This window comes from Castor canadensis, chromosome 18, assembly GCF_047511655.1.
Source record: "Castor canadensis chromosome 18, mCasCan1.hap1v2, whole genome shotgun sequence".
NCBI classification, from domain to species: domain Eukaryota; kingdom Metazoa; phylum Chordata; class Mammalia; order Rodentia; family Castoridae; genus Castor; species Castor canadensis.
The window spans coordinates 12,752,042-12,777,953 of record NC_133403.1 but is presented as its reverse complement, the minus strand read 5'-3'; the positions used below and the strand labels follow the sequence as shown (position 1 = coordinate 12,777,953).

The window sequence follows — 25,912 nt, the reverse complement described above, 5'->3', positions numbered from 1 at the left end:
GTCCTGCCCCATACCGTAGGGGAAGACATGCTACCCAAAAGCGCAGAAGAATGCTGAAGTGAGCACCATTCTGGTTCTCCTCACCCAGTCTATTTTAGCTTTAGATATGCAATGAGGTTTCCAAAAAACCCCAAAAGGCAGAGTCCTAATAGCAGAACACCCTCCTAGAAGGTGACACTAGAGAGGCCATGGATGCTCCATGCCAGTTTCTCTTCATCTGTTATCTGTGTAATGTCCTCTAGGATAAGCTGGTAGACAGTCATCTCTCTCCGAGTTTTGCGAACCCCTCCAGCAAATTAATTGAATGCAAGGAGGAGTTTGTGGGATCTTCCAGTTGTAGCCACTTGGTCAGAAAGACAGGGAAAAAAAATCCTGAGACTCAGAGCTGGCATGTGTCTTGTAGGAAGGTGGTCTTGGGACTGAGCCTTAGGGCTTCTGTGGGATCTGATGCTAGTTCAAGTAAATGATGTCAGAATCTGGTGTCTGCTGCAAAACCAATTGCTTGCTTTCTGGTGGAAAGAAATCCCTAAAACTTAGAGAGTCACAGCAGTGTTCTGTGTTGATTGTGCTATGAGAGCAGAGGGAAAGCAGGCGGCTTATTTTCTCATCACAGTGTCTGTATCAGTCAGCTTTTCAGCACTACAACGAAATACTCGAGGCAGGCCACTAATAAAGAAAAGAGGTTTATTTAGCTCACAGTATTGGAGGTTCGAGGGTATGGTGCCTACATCTGCTCAGGTCTGGTGAGAGCTGTGTTACATCATGGCATATGACAATGGCAAGAGTGTGGGCAGGAGCAAGTGATCACATCTTGAACAGGAAGCCGAGAGAGAGAGAGAGAGAGAGAGAGAGAGAGAGAGAGTTGGTTGGGGTCAGACTCCAGATTTTATAACAACCCTGTCCTGAGAATTAGCTCAAGGACTCAAGAATATTATATCCATCCCATCTGAACATGGGCCTCTAAGGACCCAAGAACCTCCCACGAGCCCTCACCTCTTAAAAGTCCCGCCACCTCCCATTGCTGCCACCCAGAAAACAACCTTCCAACACAATGGACTCTTCAGGGACAAGCCTCATCCAAACCATAGCAGTGCCCTTAAAAAAGAGGCCTGAGAAAGATTCCTTGACCCCTCCACAGAAAAGTACAGAAAGAAGACCACCATCTCTAGGAAAGTAGACCCTCACCAGACACAAAATCTGTTAGTGTCTTGATCTCGAACTTCCAGCCTCCAGAACTGTGAGCAACAAATGTCTGTTGTAAGCCACCCAACCTAAAGTATGTTGTTATAGCAGCCTAGACAGACTAAGACACCCTGTTTTAATGTGCTGAGCCCACCATAACAAGGTACCAGAGGTTAAACGGGGCAGAAACGATGGAGGCAAGGGACTGTGCAGTCAGTGTGGCACCAGAAGAGTCTTTGAAGATGGCCCAGGACCCAGGCTGGATGAAGAGAGGCCTGACAGAAGCAATTCAGAAGGGGCAGGTTTGGCAATTTTGGAAGAAGGGGGGTCTCAGAAATCCTCACCCCCATCTCTGGCCAGCTCCTCTTTGGAGACATGTCAGTTCAAGTTGTTTGTCTTTTTTTTGGCAGTACTGGGGTTTGAACTCAGGGCCTCAAGCTTGCTAGGCAGGTGCAAGGCTACTGCCTGAGCCATGCCACCCTCCCACTTTTTTTTTTTCCTGATAGGGTATTACATTTTGGCCTGGGGCCAGCTGCAGACTGCAATCCTGCTATCTATGCCTCCCACGAGGCAGGGATTAGAAATGTGCCCCACCCATACCTGGCTGGTTTGCTCAGTTTTAAATCAGATGCTCTGTTAGTCTCTCTCTCACTTCCAAAGTGCAGGTACACAGACAGCCATGGTGGTGCATGCCTATAATCCCTCAGGAGGCTGAAGCAGGAGGATTGTGAGTTTCAGGCCAGTTTGGGCTACATAGTGAGATCCTGTCTCAAAAAAAAAAAAAAAGGAGCAGGTACACAGGTACAGCCAAGATGTTCCCTGGAGGAACAGATGGGGAGATTCAGCTGAACCTCTGCCCCACACTGAGGGAGGACCAGGCACTGGTGCAGGGCAGAGGCCTCTGAGAGCTCAGAGGTCCGTGTCTGTCAGGATGTCTGAGAGTCATGGGCCAATACCATGGGCAGGAAGTCTGGCAGAGCCTTCCAGGCTGTCTTGGCAATGACCCCCAAACCTAGATAATTACATGCTGGCCCTACTCCTGGTGGCCCAGAAGCTGGGAAACCAGCCTAAGGATGCCCTAATGATGCTGTCATCAGTCCTGGGTGCCTGGTGGCCATGACAGCCCAGGGCCACAGAAGGCAGTCCTGTGACTCTCTGTGCCACTCCTAGTGGTGCAGCTTCTCTCTCCTGGCCATGGGAGCCTGTGGAGTGTTGATTCCCCAATGTGACACCCAAGAAAGGAGGATCTTGGCCGCCACTTCCGATGTACCGGGCACCCTCTTATCTGTACCATAGGAGATATGGCAGCTGTGCAAGCAGGAGGCACAAGTTCTGCCCAGCCTGTGCTCTCCACCTGCAGCCCATAGCTTCCTAGGAAATCCCAGCAGATAAAAGTGTGGGGCAGTCCCACCCCAGAAGAAGCCAGCAGCAGTGGGTGACTGTGAACAGCTGAGGCTACAAGAGAAAGTCCTTTTGCAAAATCTCCAAAGAAAGGACAAGCCCCAGTGGTTTCCCTTTTCCTACTTGGTCTCACTTGGGTCTCCCCAGGTCTGATTTCCAACTGCCTCTTTGCTTCTCAGGTCTAAGCCCACTGAGTCATCCCTAGGAGGACGCTGGCCAGGTTGGTGGCTACGCCCCAGGTCTTCTGTGTGCTGTTCTAAGCCGTTCTGAGGTCCAGGGACCCCTCTTTTCCTGCTGAAGTGGCCCTGTCCCAAGAGGCTCCATTTCCTGCTGCTCCTTCACCTAGAGGGGACCCTTCAAAGATGACCTTTGAAACATGGTGGGGCAGCTAGGCCATGAAAGCTGAAGACCACAGGCATGAATGGGAATTGGCCCTGGCTGGCCATCAAACTTAGATGTCCGGTGTCACTGTGGAAGGTGTTTGGTGTACAGCATGGGTATCTGTCTCCCACCCAACTCATACATGGATCCGGTGCCTGGTGGGTGTGCAGCAAATGCATGATGAGAAATGAGGTCCAACCAAGAGCAAGAACGGAAGCAGCAGAGCCCCCATTGCACCCTGGCAGTAGAAGCAGGAGGTCTCCCCCAGGCCAGTCCCACTCTGCCAGTGACCTTGACCAGGGAATGTGGGGATGGCTGTCCCTTGTCCCCCCCAACCCAAACATTCCACTTGGCCTCTGCTGTCTTTACAATGTAGAGCTCTGCAAATCGCTGTACTCCATAGGCAAGGCATCCCTGACCGTTCAGCTAAAGGCAGGTTATGGGGAAGGCAATGGTGGGGACTGAGCCAAGACCCCCAAGTCCATGCCAGTCACTTAAGACCTTAGAAACTGGGGGATGGACACCTGCTCTGAGGGCTCTGGTGGCTGTCTTCCCCGTGGGAGCCTGGGGAGTGCCGTGAGTGCACGGGCTCACAGGGTCACTGACCCAATGCACCCTCCCTGGGTGGTGCCAGGGCCCTGCCTCCAGTGTGCATGGGGTGGAGTACCAGGACGGGCCGGGGCCTGTGCCTGCTGCAAAGATGCCAGCGCCACTGCAGGATTTGGACCTTGTGACCAAGGTGGTAGTGGCCTGAGCCCTTCCATGTCCTGTTTATTCCAGAGGGATTTCCAGGTCTGTCCCTGGCCTGACACTCATCAGACAAGTCCAGGAGGAGAGATGCAATGAGAACTTGAGTTAGGCCTAGGAACCCCAGTACAGAGAGAGGCGGATTGGTGGAGGGGTGGGGCGAGCTCTGCTCTGTCGCCTGCTGGCTGTCTTTAGATCTAGGTCACGGGTACGTTGGCCCCCGCACTGGGCCTTTCGCAAGCGCCTGTTCCCGTGGGATTTTTTAAATGCCTCAGTGCCTCTGGAAGAATCTTGATGTTGGCGCCACTTCCTATCTCCTCATTCATCTTCTGTTCTTCCACCTTTGGCTTTTTGTAAAACCACAAAAGTGCAGCGAGGACAGAGAGCCTCAAAGGTGCCAGGACACCTTGGAGGGGTATCTTATCCGGCACTGTGCACGTACCCCACAGGCAGCATCCTGGCAAAGATCCCCCACCCCCACCCTGGGCTCAGTGTCAGGCAGCAATTCCTTACAGAGTTACCTGTACTCATCATCCCAGCCCTTTCTGCCTCCTCTCCCAGACACTGCCCCAGAATCCCATGGAGGACTCTGCAGCTTGTCAGATGTGGCTGGAGGCCCACTCCACCCTCAACAGAGACCCTGGCCACTCTGGGACCCCAGCTGGCTCCCTGCCTTGGAGTACAGGAGCCCTTTGTGGCACTTGCTCCAGCTGCCCAGTGAATCAGGGACTCGGTGTGGATCGGGGCTCAGCCCCCTTGGAACTCTGTACTGTCCATCCCTACAATACACAGGCAGCTTTAAGCGGGACCAGGCAGCACCCTCTTGGCAGGGGCAGCTACTGGGGATTCTGTGCCCTATTAATCGGCCTGTCTTTGGATGAAGACTTGATTGTGTAGTGACATTTTTTTCTAACAAGGCAATCAAGAAAAATATTCTCAAATACCCCCTTACTCTGCATGTATCTCCCCTTATGGCTGGAGACAGCCATTGCCTTTGGAAGCAGGGAGATCACCCCAGAGGTCCTGGATCCCCATGCATGCCCCCCTGCTGGGAAAGGCATAGGGATCAGCTCTCTGCAGGCCAAGAGAGGAGGTTTCAGATTCAGAACCTGCAGTCTGCAGCCACTTCCTCCCCAGAACCTGGCTCTTTTGGCTGGTTCTCCCACTCACCCTGTGACACTGGGCTCAAGGCATCTGTATTCTCACTCCACTCCCCAACACACACACCTAGGACGAACTGATGCTACTGACTTTTCCTGGGTGCCGGATGGAGTTGAGTGCTGGCAGCCTGACAGGGGTCAGCTGGGCCAGGGAGCTGGTCTTTGTACAGGCTGTGCCCTGCACAAAGAGGCATGCAGTGAGGTGGGACAGGAGGAGCTGGCGACAGCACCAGTGTCTGCAGGACTGGGGAAAGGCAGCACAGGCAGAGGGCACACCAGCACAGAGCACAGAAGCAGGAAGCCATAGTGGGCAGTTCCTAATTTGGAGCTTCCAAGTGATGCAAGGTGGGTTCAAATCTTCCCACGTGGCTGGCTGGATAAAGGTGACAGGTGCAGCAATGACAGTTGCATGGGAACAATACCCACAAGTAGACAAAAGCACGAGTTCCAGGCCTGATCAGGATGGTTGAGAATCAGGGGGACAGAAGGGACATGAGTTCAGGCTCTGATCTGGACAGTCCCCCCAACCTGGCTGGACTGAGGCTAAGTCACACTTCTTTGCCAGAGTGAGGCCTGGGCTTGATGGTCCTGGTTCTAGTCTCAGTTGGTTAGTGACTTGGGCAAGTGACCCAGGGGGGATATCAGGGGTCTAACCTGATGCACCCAGCTCAATCTCTGCTCTCATCCTCAGCCTCAAAGAAGGGAACATTCTAGAGTTTTGTCACCAGTAAGCCTTCCCCACCTGAAATCTGTGTATCACCTGGACCAAACTGCCCCACCTCTGAACCCGGACACCTGCCTTCCAAGTGCAGATGGCAGGAGCCTTGTTCTTGCGTCACCGTCACTGTGGTTTGCACTGGAACCATCTCCCCACACAAGTTCCTTCCTTCCCCTAACTGGCCTTGTGGCACCAGAGAAAACCCCGCTCAGTCCACCATCTGTGCTGAAGGAAGACAGTATGATTTAAATACAGCCTCTTGAGAATTTCTTAACAAAAAGAGGGTTTGGGTTTTTTTCTGAAAAGTGTCAAGCTATTTGTAGCTCAAGTTGGTTGAACAGATTTTTCTGATGTAGCTTATTTTTTCACTCATTTACTTCTTTTCCTTATGAATTAAAAAATAGCATCCCCCCCTACACACTCACACAGGAGTGGTTTATTTACTCCTCTGTGTACTACAGCCAGCACTTCTTCCTCATGATGGGAAAACAAAGCAAACACCCACTGGGGAGGCAACTTGCCTTTGAGCCACTGCATCCTGACAGGTAAATGTGATGTGTCCAGGTCCCTGCCTGCTGCTCCTGCCACCCCCTTGACATCAGACAGAGCCCCCGAGGGCTTGCATTTTTGCAATGCAACCCAAGGGTTGCATTTTTGAATGGCCCTAAGCCTTACAAGGCTTTTGCTTGGGCTCTTAGCACCTGGCTGCTTTGGCCGTAGTCGAAGACTTTTGTGACCCTCACTCACACTGCCCACGGGGCAGAGTGGGAGTCCTGTGATGCTGCTCACCAATGATGCCTTTGTGGCTCATTTTTCTGACCTCAGAAATGTCCCTTATGGAAACCTTGCCTGTGAGCCACGGGTGCTGCCACACCATGGTGCTTCTAACTAGACAGGGTGCCTCCATCTGTCTGCAGAGGAACTCAGGGCCATCCCCTGGGCTAACAGTCATAGGCGGCCAGAGTCCCAGCACAAGTGAACTGACCCCAGGTTGGGGAAGCCTTGGGCATTTCATATGAGGTACTAATCCAGGGATGCCCTTGACTGCATCCTTCCAAGGAGTGGCTCCTGCTCCTACTTATGACACCGACTCCACACAGGCTCTTCATTAAACACTTAACTGCATTTCTATACATAATCTTTGAAACACACATACCTCTGTTAAAAAAAAAAAAGACGTTTATGTGGTAAGCCTCATCCTTTTTGTCTCCCAGAACTGTTTTAAAACCTATTATTCTTGTACAAATGTACCACTCACCCTTAATACAAATTATGCCCTTGTCCTGCCTCTCTCAAGGCCAAGTTCAACCTCCGTGACTCAGGGCTGCCTAGAGCTGTCCTTCCATCTGTGTGCCAAGGAGGATTCCTTTCTTTCCACCATTATCCCTACCAGCACAGGGTCAGTAATGCCAGTCAGTGCATGCTAAATGTCCCAGCTTCACTTTTCACTGACTGTTTGAACCATTTTTCAAAGCTTCAGGCCTTCAGAGACAGGATTTCCCTTTAGACTGGTGAGTCCACTGCTCAGAAGTCCTGCCTGGCTACTCCCGCCTCCAACTGTGCACATTTCTTCATCAGAATTGCAAACTCCCTAAACTCAGTGACAAAACACAGTAGTAGAGCCAAACTTAAACTGATATGTGTCCATTTATTATAGATATTATGTATTTTAGTTCATGAAAATATTCTTAGGTTTATTAATGTGTTCACGTGATTATGAAGTTTGGTCCCAGGTTCCAAAGAGGCATCACACCATGTATAACAAGCACCAAAGTCTGAGTTCTGAACACATCTGGCGCTGAGGCTTTGAATGAGGGACTGGGACAGTACAGCATCCCCATGCTGGTCACAGTTCTGGACCTGCAGGAGGTTCATGATAGAGGGGGATAGGCCACAGAATGGGGCAGAGCAAGGACTGTGGATCAAAGATGCTGATTTTGTCACTTTTTCACTTACTGAGCAGACAACCCTGTGCAGGGTGCTCTGAATCTGAGACAGAGGAGTCCTGGCAACACCAGCCTCTGCCCAGAGAGCCCGCAGGCCAGTAGAGGGACTAAGGGGCACCTGAGGGGCAGAGGTGGATTTCCTGATTGTGGAAGGTACTGCCTGGATTGGGCACAGCAGGCCATTTACTTCCAAAAGGCCCGAGTCTGGGAACATAGTGATCACAGATCCCACAGTCCGTTTCTGAGGGAGAAGGCTCAGAGGCACTACCTGAGGACTCTCTTGAGGCCAAGGGCACCTGGAAATGTAATAGTTACATGGAAGATCATAGCCACTTATGCTCTGAGCCAATGAGCTTCACCAACTCACTGAAGGTCTGGGGCCTCAGCTTCTTCATTTATAAATGGGGCACAGGCGCTGACCTTAACTTCACCTTGTCCCTTCTTCCCCTGCAACCCTTCTCCCCAGAGTGGCAGCAGACCTACCTAGAACACACTCCACAGCAGGGGGTTTGTAGTACAGGAGATGCAGTGCAGGCTTCAGGTATTTTGCGGTCCAGGACAAGAGAGGCTGGACAAATACCCGCTGGCATGTGCTTTACAGCGTGCCCAGGTCTGCCCAGCATTCAGCAGGCTGCAGGAGGAGAGCTGGGGCAATGGATTTTTGCCCAATGACCACCACCACCAGGAGCTGGGCTCCGCAGGCCAGCGCCTCCAAGTCCATCATGATGGGGGGAAGGGGGCATCCACTGATGGGGTGAGGCTGAGTGTGTAGAGGATGGCATGACACTTACATACAAAGCCCAGGCGCAGGTTTTACAGAATAGCCCCACGGATGGATGATCAGAAGCCCAGGAATGGACTGGGCGGGGAGGGATCGCAGAGTCCAGGCCTCGGCTGGATGACAGGGAGAACAGGGACATGGGAGCAGCCAGCCACATAGGGCGGGGCAGCGCCGGACTCCCCTGCTTACCCGGGGCACAGCCCTGCGCGCGGGAGGCGAGGGCGTCGCCCGAGGCCTCTAGAGCCGGGGGCCTTTGGGGGGGCGCCTCAGTCCCCGCCCCCACTGGCCGCGCCGGGTCGCGCGTGGGCGCGGCGGGCGCCGATTGGCTGGCGGGCGCGCGGGCGGGGCGGGCGGTGGCGGCGCGGAGGGGCGGGTCACCCCGCAGCCGGGCCTCGGCCTCCGCCGCTCGTCGCCGCGCCCCGCCCGCGCGCCCGCCGCCGCACGTCCCCCCCGCCGGCGGCCACCATGAGCACAGGACTGCGGTACAAGAGCAAGCTGGCGACCCCAGGTGAGCCCGGCTCCCGCCCGCGTGCCCGCGCGCGCCTTTGTCCCCGCCGCCCGCTCGCCTCTCACCGTATCTCTCCGTCTCTCCCCCGCCCGCCCGCCGGCCCGGACGCGGACCCGACCCCGACCGCGACCCCGACCCCGATCCCGATCCCGCAGAGGACAAGCAGGTACGTGCGTTCCGTCGTTCAGCCTGTCACCCATTGTGGCACCAATACCGCTGGCGCTCAGGCGCGACCCCGCCCCCGCCGGCCGTCATCCAGCCTGGTCCCGATCATCAATTGTCTGTCCAGGGAATGCCGCCGCGCCTAGGGCTGACAAGGGGAAGAGGGGGCGCCAATCCAGGCCCCCCGCCCCTCTCAGGAGGGTCCTGGGCTGCTCTCCAGGATGGGAAGATGGGCCCAGTGCTCCTCTCCACTGGGCCAGCGCCAGCATCTCTGCTTACTTGGCCTGTAGGCCACGTGCTGGGGGTCCTCCTAGGCCTGGTTTGAGTCATCCCTGTGCCCAGAACCGGTCCTCAAACCCAATGAGCACAGATAGGCTGTGGCCTTCCAAAGGGGTTACTTTGGTCCCTTGCCTCTGAAATTCAAGCTTTAGCAGAAGCCTGGCATAGCCCCCACCTGAGAAAACCCAGCCAGCTGGGGGTTAAAAGCAGGTGTGAAATCTGAGTGGAGTGGGAGTGGGTACCCAGATGGGTTGGGGGCTACAGGTAGCTTCTGTAGCTTCAGCTCAGCCATGTTTGGAGTGGGAAAGAGGGGCCCAATTCTGGTACCATTAGAGATGGGCGTTCACATATGGCATGGATGCAGGGGTGGGACCCTGGAGTCCTAGGCCAGATGCAGTGGGCAGGGCAGGAGCAACTGGCAGGTGGGATGACTTGGAGAGTCACTGGACGCCCAGTGCTGTCTCCTGGAAGGCACAGGGTGGAGGAGTCTCACTGGGAGGGGCTCACTGGGGTGGAGAGCTGCTTCCCCATCCCAGCAGGTCAGACAAAGCCTTAGATGCAGGGAGGGGACACACACACACACACACATACACACACCACACACACACACCACACACACCACACGGCTAGCCTATTGTTGAAGGAAGAGGGAAACAGCTGGAGGCAATCAGACCAGCCTGAGTGGCTTCTCCTAGATCTTTGGGTACCCCAAGGTTGTCCTGAGGGTACTCTGAGTCACCAAACTTGGATACCTGCTGCTCAGCACCACCCAGGTTCTCTTGCCCATTGCTGCCAGGATTAGGGATCCCTTCTGCTGAAATGTGAACTCCTTCAGGCCTGGGTCTGCCCATCCTTTGAGGTCAGCTGAAAGCCAGTCTTATCCTGATCCCTCCCCCAGGCCCAGCACCAGTGAAGGCAGAGGGAGGGAGCCTGGGAACCTGGCCAGGGGGCCAGGTGTTTGGGGTGAGCCCTGTGGGTCTGAGGAAAGCTGGAATCACACAATAGCTTCACTGTGACCCTGGGTTATTACTGACCCTAGGCCTATCCAGAGGAGGTGGGAGAGCAGTGAGGGTGCTGTTAGCCCTCTGTGTCCCCTCCAGCAGTAATGAGGGCTCTGTTGGCTCTGGCTGCTGCTTCCAGAGCTGACTCGGTGATTCTAAGAATGGAAATGCTTGGGAGAGTCTCACACACTGGAGATGGGTGCAGCTGTGTCATAGGCTCTGAAAACCCTGAGGAATATTTGTTGTGTCTCAGGGACAGGATAAAGGGGGTGGCGGTATCCCTCCCTTGGGACTCTCCCAGGGACTTGCATAGGCCCTGACTGGGCCTGACTGGATGATGGGGCTGGGAGGTTGGAAGCTGGGAGTGGAACTCTTGCTCTTCTGACCTGGACCTCCCTAGAGGTTGTGCCTTCCCAATGGGGAAACTGAGGCAGTCTGAGACCAACAAGCTCTATTTAACCCCAGAGTGTGAAGTGTTGAGGCTTCCTCCTAGCCTGAGGCCCAGGACAGAGCTGTCTGTCTTCCTGGAGATGCCCTGGCCAGGGGATGCCAGCCTGTCTGGGTGGGGGCTGGCCTGAGGTGGATCCAGGAGTGAAGGTTGGGTGGGACTTAGCACAGAGGCTTTCTGCAGGTCAGGACCATAGTGGGTTGGAGCCAGGGAGAAGGCTTTCTGGGAGCCAGGACTGGGAGGTGTCCAGGAGAACTGGGGGCCCTGCAGCTGCCCCTGTCCTGGGATGAATGGCTCTCCTGTTCCCAGCTGTGGATCCACCCTCCTCCCCAGGTGCACAAGACTCCATGCCCCACAGCAGGACCAGGGCCTGGACAGGGGGTGGAAGCCCCTCCACAGCCAAGAAGGGGGTGTGCTGCCTGGTCTCCTAGTCCTATTGTCCCACACTGGCCAGGGACCCATCCAGTCATCTTGGAGCCTTTCCAGGCTCCCTCTCCTGCCCAACCCCCCAAACACCCTAGGCAGATTTCTTCTGATTCTGGTGAGGTCCCCAAATGAATAAGGAAGGCTTTGGTGGCCCACAGCAGGTGATTTTTCTAGCTCTGCAGACCCCTGCTATTCCTGGGGTGGCCACACAGGGGTGAGGGCTTAGCTGGCCGGAACTCTCCTATCCCACATTCGCCAAGCCAAATCCTGGGGGTCAGAGCGGTGGGGAAAACTCGGAAGGGAAGGGAGAGTCCATGTGGACCAGTGAGGGCGGGACCCCACTCCATTCTCTCACCTCCACCCCACCGCCAAGGGCAGGGGCCATCAGGGGGCTGTGGTGGGCAAAGAGTTTGCAAGCAGCCTGCTGGCCAGGGCTTCCAAGTTTGGACGGAAGGGCCCCTCGTGGACTCTGACTGCCATCGCCCCCTCGTTCCCTTTGCCCATCCTGAGCGTCTGCAGAGAGGCATGGGGTAGCTCCACGCTGGACTCATCAAGAAGGTGGTTTAGGCGAGGAAAGAATCCCCAGTGCACACTCGCACACGGGGGAAGTCAGCCCCAAGGAGTGGGGAGGAGCGTGTCCGTGGGTAACTGGGGCCGAGTGAAGCAGGCGAGCCCAGAGGTTGCGCGTGGGTCGGAGCGTCCCCTAGCGCCCTCTGGCGGGCAGAAGCCGCGCCGCGTCAGGGGTGCGGGACGCGCGGCGACCACAGACACCACCCCACCCCACCCCCGCCCGCTGCCTGCGTGCGGACCTGGCCTCTCCCCGCCCCCAATCCCGCTGCCCAGACGCCTGGACCCAGGCCGCGGGTGCCATGGCGGGACTCCCGGTCCACGCGCAGCGGCCCGCCTCCGCGCCTCGACTGGGCTCTGCCCTGCGCAGCAGTTTTCCGGTGGCTCCACCCGCGGCCCAATTTCCAGGCGACTGTTTCCCGGCGACGGCGGGCGGGGCGGTCTCCACCGCCCCCTGCCGCGAGCGCCTGCGAGGCCCCGCCTCTGGTTCGGGTGCGGGAACTCGGCCTGCCCAGGCTGCGACGTCGCCGCAGCTCGCAGCTCCGAGAGGGCCCGCAGAGATAAGAGATGGCCCCAGCGGCCTCTGGGGTCGGCGGCCCCCCGGGTAGGTGACGTCCCTTATCCGGGCTTCAGTTCCCATAACTGCAAAAGCAGGCCGAGGAGAAGGCTTAAAAGCAAGAGCTCTACTAAGTCCTTGGCCAAAGAACACTGGGTCTCTGTCGGCCTGACCTGGTCTGGAGTCTGATCACGGCTGGCAGGGTCCTTAGGGTCGTCGCAATGGACTCACTGGCAGCACCCCAGGACCGCCTGGTGGAACAGCTGCTGTCGCCACGGACCCAGGCCCAGAGGCGGCTCAAGGTGTGTGTGTATGTGGAGAGAGAGAAACAGACACAGAGAGAGAGGGTGGAATGTGGGTCAGTGTGTGCACGCTTGCCTGGCCAGGACCCTCGGGCTCCCGGACGTGGCAGGGGTTGACAGGGCCAGGGTCTGCTGGGGGCGGGGGAGGCTTGGCGCCGCTGTCTATAAATAGCCCCTGCTCTGCCGCCGCCCCCAGGGCTGGATCTGGGCCAGATGAGCCTCCCACCCTGGGTACACTGGGGAGGGGCCAGTATTGAGGCTTCAGCTTTTCCAGCCAGTGGAGGACCTTCAGGTTGTCTGGGGGGAGGGGGTCCTCAGTATTGGTGCCTCTTAACCAAGGGAGGATACCGCTTGCTGGAACCTGACACCCTGGGGTACCTCCTGCAGTCTGGAGTCACTGCAAGCAAGGAGTCTGGAGCAGGGTGAATTTTCCTGCCACCCCATCAGCTACCCTCCCACCTTCAGGCCTTTGTCCACAAACCCTCATCCCATTTTTGCCAATGAAATGTCCCAGCTTGGAACTGTGCCATCTGTTGTCTCCTCTTCCTGAGTCAGGTAGGGGACAGGGCATTGGGCTGCCATAGAGGAACCTCAGTATGCCCCTGACCTGCCTACCCCTGTCCCCAGGACATTGACAAGCAGTACGTCGGCTTTGCCACACTGCCCAACCAGGTGCACCGCAAATCGGTGAAGAAGGGCTTTGACTTCACGCTCATGGTGGCTGGTGAGTGGGTCGGGCTGCTGGGTGGAGTGTCTGAGGCCACTGGCCAGCCACTCAGTCATAGGGACCCTAGACCTAACCCCAGTCCTTCACCTGTGACCAGGTGAGTCAGGCCTGGGGAAGTCCACGCTTGTCCACAGCCTCTTCCTGACTGACCTGTACAAGGACCGGAAGCTGCTCAGTGCCGAGGGTGAGTGGCCTCTGCACAGTTCTAACACCGATCCACCATGGACCCTGCCATGGAACCTCAAGGGCACCCTTCTAAGTCTAGCTCCACTATTCTTGAGGAACAGATATTTGTTCAGGTTCCAGAATGAGTGGCATAGATCCCAGTCAGGCAGTGTGGCTAGTAACAAGGCACCAAGGTGAATAAGGACAAGGATCCTGGGTGCCCGGGGTTGGAGGCAAGGGCTGGAGATGCCCCTCCAAAGAACGCCTCCCTCCTCTCTCTGCAGAACGCATCAATCAGACAGTAGAAATACTAAAGCACACAGTGGACATTGAGGAAAAGGGGGTCAAGTTGAAGCTCACCATTGTGGATACCCCAGGCTTCGGGGATGCTGTCAACAACTCTGAGTGGTGAGGAAGGCCTGGCTGGGGAATGGGACCCTGCCCCAGGCAACCCCAACCTGCCCCTGGTCAGCGGCCAGCTTTTGCAGTGGCCTCGTGCTCCCTCCATCCCCAGCTGGAAGCCCATCACAGACTACGTGGACCAGCAGTTTGAGCAGTATTTCCGTGATGAGAGCGGTCTCAACCGAAAGAACATCCAAGACAACCGGGTGCACTGCTGCCTGTACTTCATCTCCCCCTTTGGGCACGGGTGTGTGACTTTCCTGGGGCTGGGCTTGGGGTTCAGCCACAAGCAGTGAGTGTATCCCCTTGGCTGTGTGTGTCACAGCATCACTGCCCCCTGACCAGGCCTACCCCACCCCTGGCTGCCCTCTGCAGGCTGCGGCCCGTGGATGTGGGCTTCATGAAGGCTCTGCACGAGAAGGTGAACATTGTCCCCCTCATTGCCAAAGCTGACTGCCTGGTCCCCAGTGAGATCCGGAAGCTGAAGGAGCGGGTGAGCCTGCTGTGACAGAGGGGCCTGGCCAATCAATGACTTTAAGGCTAAGATCATTGGGAAGACCTGGCAAACTCTAAATCTGAGCCCTTTCCTTTTCCTATCCCTGCAGATCCGGGAGGAAATTGACAAGTTTGGGATCCATGTGTACCAGTTTCCAGAGTGTGACTCAGACGAGGATGAGGAGTTCAAGCAGCAGGACCGGGAGCTGAAGGTAACCATGCAGCCTGGTGAGGTGAGGGCATGAGGTGGCCAGCGGCAGAGAACTGGAGGCTACTTAGTGCCCAAAAGAGGGCTTAGCATCCTGGTTTAGCCTGAGGGCAGGATTCACTGGTTCTGAGACAGAGGACCTAAACACCCTTCATCTAGGGCTAAATGGTCAAGGTCACCCATATCCCAGCCGGGCCTGTGGCAGGTCTTTTGGGCCTCACCTAAGTGCTTAGTGAGTCATAGAACATTTGCCTGGGTCACCCTGACAGGCTTTCTGGGAATCACCAGCTGAAGGGCTCAGCCCAGTGGCCCAGGTCTGTGGCATACCCTGGCTTCCGGAATTCTGAACTCTAGAGGGTGGTGGCTTTGGGTGCCCCAGGAGCTAGAGTGGGGATGACCAAGATCCAAGCCAGGGGCAGGAGGCTTCTGGGTCAGTACAGGGGCACACACCAGGGGGCTTGGGCTCCACTGAGGGGCAGAAACTAGGAGCGGGTTTTGGTGGGGAGGGAAGAGATCTGGAGTGAAACAGCCTGGTGGAGCAAAGCCTGGCAGGAGGCCCCCAAAGGGTGTGAGTTACACAGGCTGAGTGGCTTCAGTGGACAGCAGTGAGGCCAGAAGAGGGGCGATGCCCCGTTCTCTTTGAGGGGAGGTGGATAACGGCCATGCTGGATGGGTGGCTATGGCTCTCAACCTCTAAACCTGTCCGCGCTGAGCCTTTCTTTGCTCCCTCCCCCAGGAGAGTGCGCCTTTCGCTGTTATTGGCAGCAACACGGTGGTGGAAGCCAAGGGACAGAGGGTCCGGGGACGACTGTACCCCTGGGGGATCGTGGAGGGTGAGTTGAGGCTTGGGGCACCAGGGATGGGGTGGAGGTTCCCCCGGGCTGGCGTCCACCCACTGGCCGCTCCTGCCCCACAGTGGAGAACCAGGCGCACTGCGATTTCGTGAAGCTTCGCAACATGCTCATCCGCACGCACATGCACGACCTCAAGGACGTGACGTGTGACGTGCACTACGAGAACTACCGCGCGCACTGCATCCAGCAGATGACCAGGTAGGCTGCCCCCTCCGCTACTCCTACCGCACCTTACCTCTCCCCCCCCCCGCCTCCCCCCCCCGTCACTCCGGGGGCAAGCCCCGCCCACCTAGACCTGACCTTTCTCCCAAACCCCAAGTCGCCAGGCATCCCCCAGCCGCCCACCACTCTGAACTCCCCAGCAGCGATTGTCCCTCTTATCTTCCGCAGCAAACTGACCCAGGACAATCGCATGGAGAGTCCTATCCCCATCCTACCGCTGCCCACCCCAGATGCAGAGACAGAGAAGCTCATCAGGATGAAGGATGAGGAGGTTGGTTGGTGGAGAGGGTGGGCCAGGATTAAGGGTGACTCCAGGCAGTGGTGGGGTGGGGCGGGGCCGGGCCTCCTCATTTCTCACCCCGACCTCACCCCATCCACTAGCTAAGGCGCATGCAGGAGATGCTGCAGAAGATGAAGCAGCAAATGCAAGACCAGTGACACTCTGTCCCAGCCCCATGTCGCCACGGATAGACCACCCGTTTCCGGGCTGGCACCTCCTACCCCTGGATCCCAGACTGGCCTGGACTTCACCCTGGATTCACCTGGATCTCAGATGGGCCTGGACCCAACTCTTAAACCCAGAGTGGCCCTAACGGGACTGTTACCTACCCGAGACTCCGAGCCACCGTTCCTAGATGACCCTAATTTATTGTCAGTATCCACCCCTTCCAGGTCATTTGTATCTGCTTCCAAGGGGCCTGGACGACAGCTCCTCCTCAACCGGTCTCCTCTGGCCTTGGGGGAGCAAGAGCTAAGTTGGGCACAATTTTCACGATTCCCCCTCCCCCCCACCCCATCCATCCCCGCCACACACCAGAAGGCCACAGGACCCAGACTTCAGGTACTGTGCAGGCAGGCGGGTAAACCAAGGCAGAGGTGGTGAACGGATCACCAGGATCCTGGGTCTGTTTCCCCTCCCCAGTGCCGCAGAGCGGACTTGGGAGCCCTCCTCTGCCGGTTCCCGTGGACCACCCAGCGTATGTTGACATCCTACTTTCTGCTGAGGTGGGCCGGGTCCTTCTTTATCCCCTCACCCTTGCTCGGGACCAGAGCGGCCGGGTAGGACAGCTGAAGCAGTTGGGAAGCCTACTGAGGAGGAGGGCGGGGCCGGAACGCCTGTGGCCGCCCAGGTTCCCTTTCTCACAGTCTAGGCTAACCTGCGGGGGCTCCAGAGGCAGTGGGCGGTGGGCCATCCCTCACAACCCCATGTACCTAGACAGCCTTTCCCGCCCGCCCGTAGCGCTCGAAGTCCCCTCTCCCCAGCAGCACTGTCGCGCTGGGATCCTTGGAGGAGCCCTGGGTCTCCATCTCTCCACCCGCATGCGTCCTCTCTACACACCCCGTGCTCCGTTTTGTTCAGTTGTGAATGCCGCGTCCTGTCCTGGTGACAGGAGAACAATGTTGGTGAACGTCGCAGCGAGTGTCCGAGTGTTCCGTGCGCCCCTGGGAGCGGGTGGGAGCGGAAACCTGGGCCGCCGGCGGGCCCTGGAGATAGCGCCCTATCTCTTGCTGAAGCGCTGTTCCGCGCCGCCTCCTGGTTATTTCTGGCCGGCGGCAGCGCTGTGGTCAGGGAGCTCGGGGCCTGGCAAGAGCGGGTTGGCTCCCATTCCAGAACAAGCCGGGCCACCGCCTTCTCGCCATGGGTTCCCGTGAGTCTGGGGTCGGGGCTGTTGCATTTGGGCAGCCCCAGGTTGGGAGACGTTCTGGTCATTTGGATCAGACTTACAAGGGAAATCCAGTGATCGTGTAGGGTGGTCGGGGTGGAGAGGCTTGCAGACTAAGAGGGCCACGGGCCTGCGGCGCCGGATAGAGCCGAGCCCAGCGCTCCGAGGCTCAGGGATGACACCCAGGTGTCCCGCCCGCCGCCCGAGACTCATCGCAGCGCTTCTCTTCCAGGGCCGCGCGGGGCGCTGAGCCTACTGCTCCTGCTGCTGGCACCGCCCAGCCGCCCAGCCCCGGGCTGCCCCGCGCCCTGTAGCTGCGCAGGGACGCTCGTGGACTGCGGGCGCCGCGGGCTGACGTGGGCCTCGCTGCCGGCCACCTTCCCGCCCGACACCACCGAACTGGTGCTGACAGGCAACAACCTGACTGCACTGCCGCCGGGGCTGCTGGATGCGCTGCCCGCGCTGCGCGCCGCGCACCTGGGCGGCAACCCCTGGCGCTGCGACTGCCGCCTGCTGCCGCTGCGCGCCTGGCTGGCCGGCCGCCCCGAACGCGCGCCCTATCGCGATCTGCGCTGCGTCTCGCCCCCCGCGCTGCGTGGCCGCCTGCTGCCCTACTTGACCGAGGACGAGCTACGCGCTGCCTGCTCCCCTGGCCGGCTCTGCTGGGGGGCGCTGGCGGCGCAGCTCGCGCTGTTCAGCCTCGGGTTGCTGCACGCACTGCTGTTAGCGCTGCTGCTGTGTCGCCTGCGGAGCCTGCGCGCCCGCGCCCGCGCCCGCGCCCGCGCCGCACACCAGTTATCGCTGACTGCCCCGCTGGTGACAGAACCCGCCGGAACTGGCGCGTCCTAAGAGGAACGGACTGGCCCTGAGCGACACAGGCCTGCAAACTCCACGGGACCCTGCCCAAGGAACCCTCACCCTAACCTGGACCCGCCTCGGCCTCTGCCCCTGCCCAATCTTCTGGACCCTCCAATCCCCGCAGGCCCAGATCCACGTGGGACCGAGCTGCTGCACGCACTACTGGAGTGAGCCGACCCTGCGCCCTCCTCGCTGAGGGAGGTGGAGAGGTGGAGGGTCCGTGCTGCAGTTCAACACTTCAGAATCTCCCCCTCCCAAACTCTGTGCTGAATAAACTTTTCTCCTCCTCATCTTGCTGGTCTCTGCGCTGTGCGACCTGGAATTCCCCTTACCAAGCCCCAGAAAAGACCCCTGGGAGGCGGTTCAAGGGGACACAATCATATCTTCACAATTAGCCAAATTGGTTCGGGACAAACAGGAATCAGTGGATGACACCCTTTGTCTCGCACTATCCCAAAGGTCGCTGCCCCCAGCACTTGCCCCCAACGCATCTCTCAGGCAGACTGAGGATGCTTGGGGGGAGTTTGCAGTGAGGGGGCCACGAGGACACGCTGAGGGCAGCTCAGGGGCTGGGTGTCTCCCACCAGCGACCCTGATGGATGATAGTCAGCTTTCAGAGCAGTCTTGGAAAACTGAGGTTGGAGCAACTCTGTATGGTGAGGACAGTTGGGTAGAGTCTGTGGTCCCCCAGCCATCAGAGTGAGGAGTGGCCTTTGTTGTACCAGGTGTTAGGACTATGGGAGACGGGACCCATGAACAGACCCTGAAGTTGAGTGGACACCAGCGTCTCTTGAGGTGTTGGGTGCCTCCACTCTGAGTGCCTCCACATCTTCTTCCCATCCCACCTCTCCAACCCACAGCAGCAGTCACACCTTCTCATCCCACCCCACCCCCAACCTGCAGCAGCAGTTCCAGCCCCTTCTGCTGAGACTTCTCCTACCTGAGCACTGTCCCCGCCACCACCCCATGGCCTCTGCTTCCCCAGGCTTCAGGTGCCCCCCACCTGTCCTCCCTCCCTGCTAAGCTTTGCACACACTGTTCCTCCTACCTAGCACATGGTGCCCTTCATTCACTGATCACTCACCTCCTGCCTCTACAGCAATTCCCCTATCTCACTGACACCTCCCTCCATTCCATGGCCTTCCACTGTAAAGCCAGGTCCTCTGATTCCTTCCTGGGGGTCCCAGCACAGGTGGCTACCAATGGGCACAGTGCTCAAATGCTGGTGGTATTTTCTTCCCTGTTGGAGCCAGCCTGGAGGTACCTGGGACAGATCCCTCTCCTGTCCTTGCTATGGCTCACATGTGACTGGTCTTGTAAACAATGAAAGCTGTTGTTTTCTCAGGACCTCAATGAAGAGCCTCAAGTCCGGACACAGGAAGGCTCCTCCCTATCCCCTCCACCACTGACCAGGTTGGGGAGGCTGTGGCTGACACAGCTTTTGTCTTGGCCTTTGTGGGACAAGACAGATGACCCTCCGGTAGGGCTGATGCTATCTTGAGGCTGCCGGTCAGACATGAGGCAAGAGCCATCCCCTCCTTTGTGGGCAGGTGCAGGGCATCCGGCCCATTGTGGGCTGCAGCCGATGGTCTGGTTGTCCATCCGGCCTTATCAACACATCGGGGATGGTGTCCCCCTTTGTACAAATGAACTGCCTACCTTATCATCCCCAGGGGTGGCCTGTCAACCCCAGAACCCCTGGTAGAGGTCAGAGGTAACAGTCGAGGTCCACATACAACTCCCTAAACTCAGCTGGAACACGGTGTGGTGAGGGGGTGTCCCCACTAGTTGCAGGAGGAGGAAACTAAATTCAGAGAGGGTAGCCCTGCTGGTCCCCAGAGCTCTCTCTGTGGCTGTGCTGGGAACAGATCTGAGACAGGTCCCTGGGGTCCTCATTGAGAGTCTTTAGGGAACAAATGCATGGCTTAGGAAAAAGTGGCCGGGGGTCCAAGGTGACTCTAAGCTAAGAAAAGGATGTCCTCCTGGACTAAGAGCTAAGCCCCAGCAAGAACTACGGGAAAGAGCCCAGGCCCACTGCCCACTGCCCACTGCTCCAGGACCAGTGTCTTGAGGAAGGGTGGGCCTGGGGGCCTTGGAGGGCAGGAGCTGCAGGAAAGGGGCTCTTCTGGAGGGAAAGCAAGGCTGAAATCAGTGTGGTCAGACATAAGTAAGAACTTCCTGCTTTCTGGTAACTGGGGCAGGACCTCCCCCCTCCATCGGTGCTCCATGGTCTAAACTGTCTGGTGCCAAGATACTGGTCTGGCCTCCATGGCTGACCTTCCCTAGTGGCCTGGGAGTCCCCAGTCACAACTTCTGACCCCGAGCTGACCCTCCACGTGCTGACCCTGGACTCTCAGCCTCCAGAATGTGAGGAAGTAGATGGTCCCAGCTCAGTGCCCCCGAATAGCCCAGCAAAGAGGGGATGCACACCCTCCCCCCACCTAGTCCCTTGGCCCTGCTCTACTTCATAGAGAAGATGTCTGCCCCGGGGCCTCTTCACTCACAGCTTGTCCCATCAGTGGCCTCAGACTCCTCCCAGATCAAGGCAAGTCAGGAGGCCTCCTCAAGTCCCTCCCCAATCTCCCTTATAGGTCCCAGACTGGCTGATTCAGGGTTCCTTGCCCTGCAGCCCAAGGGGTCAGAGGTTAATATACCACATTGCCCACCCAGCCCCCTGGGCTCCCAAGACCTCAGCCTGAGATCGAGGGCCAGTCCTTGATGCACCCTGTCCCACCAGCTGGACTCTCCACACCTCTGCCCATGGCAGTCCCTCTATCCAGTATGCCTTCCCTTCTGTGACTGTCATCCTTATTCAAGGTACCACTCAAGCCCATTGTCTTTGGATTCTTCCCGACCTTGTCTAGTCACATGGCACAGGACACCGTGTCCAGGTGGGTTTCCCAGAGGGCCACTTGGAACTCAAGCCACATGTGGGGCCTGCACACAGCCAAATGACTGGCCAAGGAGTTAGTTACGTAGATGGAATCCCAAGCCAGGCCACCCCGCAGCCCCAGGATAGACACAGCACGACTTCCCACTGAGAGCTTCTATCGCCTCATTTGAGAAATGGGTGTGGGCTGCCTGGGCTGTGACCCTCCCTTGCCCGGTAGGTGCCGAGACCCTGGGCTGGCACCAGAGGGCGCTCGCGGTCTGCAGAAAACTGCAGAGTGTCGGCAAAGGTGGGCGCTAGGGGTGCAGACAACCCTGGCTGGCCACCGTGAAAGAGGTGGGACAGGGGCGTGTCCACACTGCGGGGCGGCACCGAGAGTGGCTGTCAGATCGCCCTCTGGTGGGGATGGAGAGCAGGGCGCAGCGCTGCAGCTGCCAGGCGGAGACATTGAGCGCGTCCCCCTTCCCTCCCCCTCCCTCCTAGGCTACTGACAGCCCGTCAACCGCGAAGATAAGGGACCTCTTCCGTCCCGTGTGAGGGGCGGGGGTCAGCCCAGGTGCGCCCTCCCTCCCTCTTGCTGGTGTTTGCTCCGTAAACACTTATTGGGCCCCTGCTGTGTGCCTTGCGTGGGGGGCGGGGACTCAAGCAGCTTTTGCCAAGGATTTGGGGAGGGGGGAGGGAAGGTGGTGGCAAGCGCTCAGGGAAAGAGGTTTTGTCACCTCCCGACTCCCCCGGGGACCAAGGTTGCATTGGGGTTCTTCATGGGCCCCCTCCAGCCTTGGGAAGCCTAGGAACTGGGCTGACCCGCCTGAGGCCCTCTCACGAAGGAGGCCCTAGGAAGGTGTGGGGGGCCCAAACCCAGGCCATGTTGGGGGGGGGAGGGGGAGGACCGCACCCGCCGCCCAGACACAGCAACAACATTGGGGTGGGTGGCGGGGCCCTGGGGGCCCATAGCTCACCTCACCGTCTGCGCCCACCCCCAGCGTTTCCGATGGAAGACAGGCGGCTAGTGATAAATCACCAGCCCCCACCCCCACCCACCCTAGCCAACCGGTGGGGAAGAAGGGCGGCAAGGGCTGCTGTCACAGAGACTGCCTGAGACAGAGATGGGAGACAGGCCCAGAAAAGGAGAGAACACAGAGAGACCAAGGCCAGCTGACACTGACCAGGTACTTACTGGGATATCTGGCCTCTTCCCACCCCCCCCCCAGGTGTCCCTCCACAAAGCCCATCTGGAAGCCAGCTGAAAGGCAGCCCCCCACCCCAGCTGACCCCAGCAGGGAGGTGGAGGAGCGAGAGAGCTGGGGTCTTTGCAGCCATAACTCCAACTCCCCTGGGAGGACCATAAATCAGTGGGAGGCACTCGTGAAGCACTCCCTCCACGCGGAGAGAGGGTCTTTGGGGTCACTGATCCTGGTGACTAGGCCTGGCCTTGGCTGTGTCCCTCCTGTCTTAAACAGCCCTTGCGGGGATCCCCCAGCCCCCATCTCTTTTTCTTAAGCACAGTTGCCTGGAGCCATCTACACCCAGTGATGTCTACATTGGATGCATACGCTAACTACCCTGTTCTCTCTCTATAGATAGGAAATATCTGCAAAGAGTGATGTGTACTCCGTAGGAGAACCCCTGGGGGCTGGCTGGCCTGTCCCTGGTCTCACTGGATCTGGAGGTCAGCGGATCTTTCCCAGTGAGGCTCTCCCTGGGGTCCACTGTGCCCCAGGGGAAATGCCTTCCATTTCTCCCTTCCTGTCACTTTCCACCTGGGTGCTGAGGGCAGCAGGACAAAGGGTGCTGAGAGATGAGCCAATGGCCCAGGTGTGAGTACTCCCCGACACACACAGGGCAGGTGTGAAGTCAGCACCCAGTGAGAAAGGCTTGAGCAAGCCCAGGAAGCCTGCAGGCTCCCAGGACCTGCAGGTTGTGTTCATCTGCCCCCTCCCCCCCAACACACACATACACACTGCCCAGATCCTATCCCAGCAGGGCTCCACCCCAGCCATCCCTCTCCAGGAATCTGTCCTGGAAGCAGCCCCTTAGAGCCCACATGGTGGAGTCAAGGTCACTTGTTCTTTGGAAATACAGACTGGAGCTTGTCTCCAGGAGTAGAATTGTGTAACTCCAAGAGGCCCTGAGTGTCCTATGGGCTGGCCTATGCATGGTCCCCTGGGCCCTTAGAACAAACCCTCAAGCCGGGCCCTAGAGACATCTCAGGGGAGGGTACAGTGAGGGCCAAAGCTAGAGAGTTGAGTGCTAGAGCTTCTGTGGTCCCAAACCTCTACCCACTAGAGGCTGTGCTCCCCTCTCTTTACTGATGGAGCCAGCTTCTTCTTCCTCCCACTGGGAGTGTTCACACTATGATGTCCCATGTCCCTGGAGGGGGGAGCTCACCCAGCTGTGACTATTTAAGTATGTCATACAAACAGTGGTGGGGGACTCTCTGGTCCTAGCAAAGCCACAATGCCACCTGCCCTACTTACTCCCCACCCCCACTGACACAGGTGCAGCTGGTCCCCATCTGGGTCAAATAGGAACCTTAATCCAGCCCCACAAGGTCACTGTGTCCCCAGTGGGTACAGGAACCCTTAGAGGGGCTAGAAGGAGATCCTGCAAGCTTTGCCTGATGGCTCTCTGAGTGCAAACCCCAGGGAAATGGGCTTCCGATGGCAGCTGCTTCTCTTACCTGGGTTGTGGGGGGTAGACCTGTTATGCCCAATCCTGAGAGGGTCCAGTGAAATAGAAGTTCCAGTGAGAGGGAGGTAGGGGTCACCAGCTTATGATGCAACCCAAAGCCTCTACCCTGGGCTGAACAGGGGCAGCTGTGTCCTTGGATCTCTGAGGTTGGGGGGGGTGGCGGTTCCCAGAAGGAGGTGGAGTTTCAGGGAGGTACCTGTGGATGGGTAAAAGGCAAAAGTCTGCCTCAGTGTCTGCTTCAAAATCTATTTTGATGTGATTTCTATTGGGGGGTTTGCTTTTCTCTATGTTTTGTTTACTTAAAGATGGTTTGGAGAATTCCAGGCAGTCTTTGCAGATTCCAAGGAGAGGCTTGTGTCTGAGCAGAGCTGGAGGGCAGGAGCCCGACAGTCACCTGTCTCAGCATGCCCACCATGTCCCTGTTGCCAGCTGAGGATGGTCTCATGGATCGACTGCGTCACCTTTCTGTAGGAGCGCAGCCTGGGGGTAGCCAGTGGAGAAGTCACTAGCAACATAGGCCAGAGTGGTAGGTGGGAGCCATGGACACAGCCACCCTGAGAGAGGGGGGCCCTAGAGATCATTGACTTGCTTTTGGGAGAAGTGAAGACAGAGCTGGTTGTGGGAGCCCAAGTTCCCTTCTGGCACTAAATATCTCACCTAGGCACCTCTTGGTCTGGGGTCTGCAGTGGGGGTCCCTATTTTGTGGATTTCTCCTCTACAGGTCCCTAGTTGAGGGTTCCTGGTCTGTGGTCTGTGGTTCCTGCTGAGCAAATCTCCCCTCTACTGGTGCTTGGGGTCCCTCCTTACTTCCGGTGATGTCTCTGGGACATGAGTCAACCCCTTCTTGATGGGTTGGGGACCCGCTGCTACCAGAATCATTCTAGAAGACTCTATTCCCAAGCACCTTGTGGCAATACCAGGAAGAGGACTGGCCCGAGCATGAGGAGTGTCCCCAGGTGCCTCATGGGGACACTAAGGCTCACCAAAAGACCCTCAGATTCCCCACCTCTCATGTCCTGGACAGACTCCAGTGTGGAGGCTGAGTCCTCCCCAAATCCTCCCAGGGTCCTCCCCATGTCCTTTCCCTGAGTCCTCAAATGTTCCCTGACCTCCCTTAGTTTTCCCCAAGTTCTCAGGTGTGGCCCATCACACCTGGACTGATCCCAGCAGGTACGTGGGGATGGAGTTCTACTGACACCAGCAGATCTGTGAGCCTGGAGCTCCCTTGTCCCGTGGACAAGATCCAGTGGGCAGGGCATCCAGCAGGTGTGACAGCAGTCATACCTGAGGGGACCAGGCTGAGCTCCAGCCCTGTTCCTTTGAGCTGGTATTGCCTGTGTTGTGTTTAGTGGCTGACTGCACAACTTGCTTGCCTGGCTCCCCATAGCTTCCAGTGCCAGATAAACATAGAAGCAGATCCCAAACAAGGCTGAGCATCAGCTGCCTCTAGCTCCTGACCATTCTCATCTCTTTACACTTCTCAGGCATGCTGGTCTCCATCTCTGCCTTTGACTCCCTGTGTGGTGTGTCCCAGGTCCCCCCCCCACTCTCCTTGTGTGTAGAGACCCTGCAGACACGCATGTGCACACACCAGCCTCCAGACAGTCCCTCTTCCCTGACTTCCTTTCCCAGGGAGAGATCACATCTTCAGCGTGGGACAGTCACACAGCTAGCCACACATGCTCCAGGTGGCTGACTTCTTGCGTGTCCCTGAGCAGGCTGGACCACCATCTGTGTGTACATGTGTACGTAAGTGCAGCACTGTGTGTGTATTAAGTGTGTGGGTGTATCAGACGTATACACTGTCTTCAGTGTATATGTCTTCACACCCCCATGAGCGTGTGTCCCTCTCCCCAACCTCACCCCATTAGTATGTGCCTATGTCTCCATCCCCTCAACCACCCAGCGGTGTCCTCACACCTCCTAAGTGCTTGTGTCCTGCTGCCCCACCCCCACCCCTGCCACCTCTCATCCCTCCGGCAGCCTGCCTGTCCCTACCGGCCACACCATGTGTACACAGACTCTTGTTTTCTCTGCCTTGTGGGCCAGGGGTGTGCTCGTAAATCGTGCAGTCGATGACACATTTATCCCGCAGGCGGCTGGCGGTGTGAATTTATGGCTGCACCCCTGTCTTGGCTGAGGTAAGACTGGGCTGAGGGGACAGCTCACAG

General features: G+C 57.7%; 2 protein-coding genes and 1 long non-coding RNA gene across 6 annotated transcripts in view; 2 read left to right on the top strand and 1 right to left on the bottom strand.

Annotated features, from left to right (window-relative positions):
- The window catches only part of LOC141418808 (uncharacterized), a 54,346-nt gene extending 45,729 nt beyond the window's left edge, over nucleotides 1–8,617 (bottom strand). For both annotated transcript variants that reach the window (XR_012443454.1, XR_012443455.1), the window contains exon 1: nucleotides 8,019–8,617. This is a non-coding gene — a long non-coding RNA (uncharacterized lncRNA). The remainder of the gene's footprint in view (nucleotides 1–8,018) is intronic.
- Nucleotides 8,618–8,766: 149 nt separating this feature from the next.
- On the top strand, nucleotides 8,767–17,051 carry Septin5 (septin 5). Of its 3 annotated transcripts, XM_020160697.2 has the most exons (12): nucleotides 8,767–8,824; nucleotides 8,980–8,990; nucleotides 13,193–13,289; nucleotides 13,390–13,476; nucleotides 13,742–13,865; nucleotides 13,972–14,106; nucleotides 14,235–14,352; nucleotides 14,465–14,566; nucleotides 15,299–15,395; nucleotides 15,479–15,614; nucleotides 15,807–15,909; nucleotides 16,020–17,051. In XM_020160697.2, the coding sequence occupies exons 1-12, from the start codon at nucleotides 8,782–8,784 to the stop codon at nucleotides 16,074–16,076; spliced, it is 1,110 nt and encodes a 369-aa protein (XP_020016286.1). In that variant the 5' UTR covers nucleotides 8,767–8,781; the 3' UTR covers nucleotides 16,077–17,051. The 3 variants fall into 3 exon arrangements, with proteins under 3 accessions (XP_020016286.1, XP_020016285.1, XP_073916603.1); XM_020160696.2 differs by lacking the exons at nucleotides 8,767–8,824; nucleotides 8,980–8,990 and adding an exon at nucleotides 12,246–12,565; XM_074060502.1 differs by lacking the exons at nucleotides 8,767–8,824; nucleotides 8,980–8,990 and adding an exon at nucleotides 12,915–13,120.
- Gp1bb (glycoprotein Ib platelet subunit beta) lies at nucleotides 17,027–18,450 on the top strand (the record flags this gene model as incomplete). Its single annotated transcript, XM_074060822.1, is given in 1 exon segment — nucleotides 17,027–18,450. A coding segment is annotated over 1 exon segment (1,125 nt), but the record flags the coding sequence as incomplete, so codon positions are not given.
- Between the last annotated feature and the right edge of the window lie 7,462 nt (nucleotides 18,451–25,912).

What these genes read in the sequence shown, in the direction of transcription:
- Septin5 (XM_020160696.2), top strand. Translation starts at nt 12,485, where the DNA reads ATGGACTCACTGGCAGCACCCCAGGACCGCCTGGTGGAACAGCTGCTG. An exon ending in CCCCTGGGGGATCGTGGAGG is followed by an intron (nt 15,396 to 15,478) that starts GTGAGTTGAGGC and finishes CCTGCCCCACAG; the next exon opens with TGGAGAACCAGGCGCACTGC. An exon ending in TCAGGATGAAGGATGAGGAG is followed by an intron (nt 15,910 to 16,019) that starts GTTGGTTGGTGG and finishes CCCATCCACTAG; the next exon opens with CTAAGGCGCATGCAGGAGAT.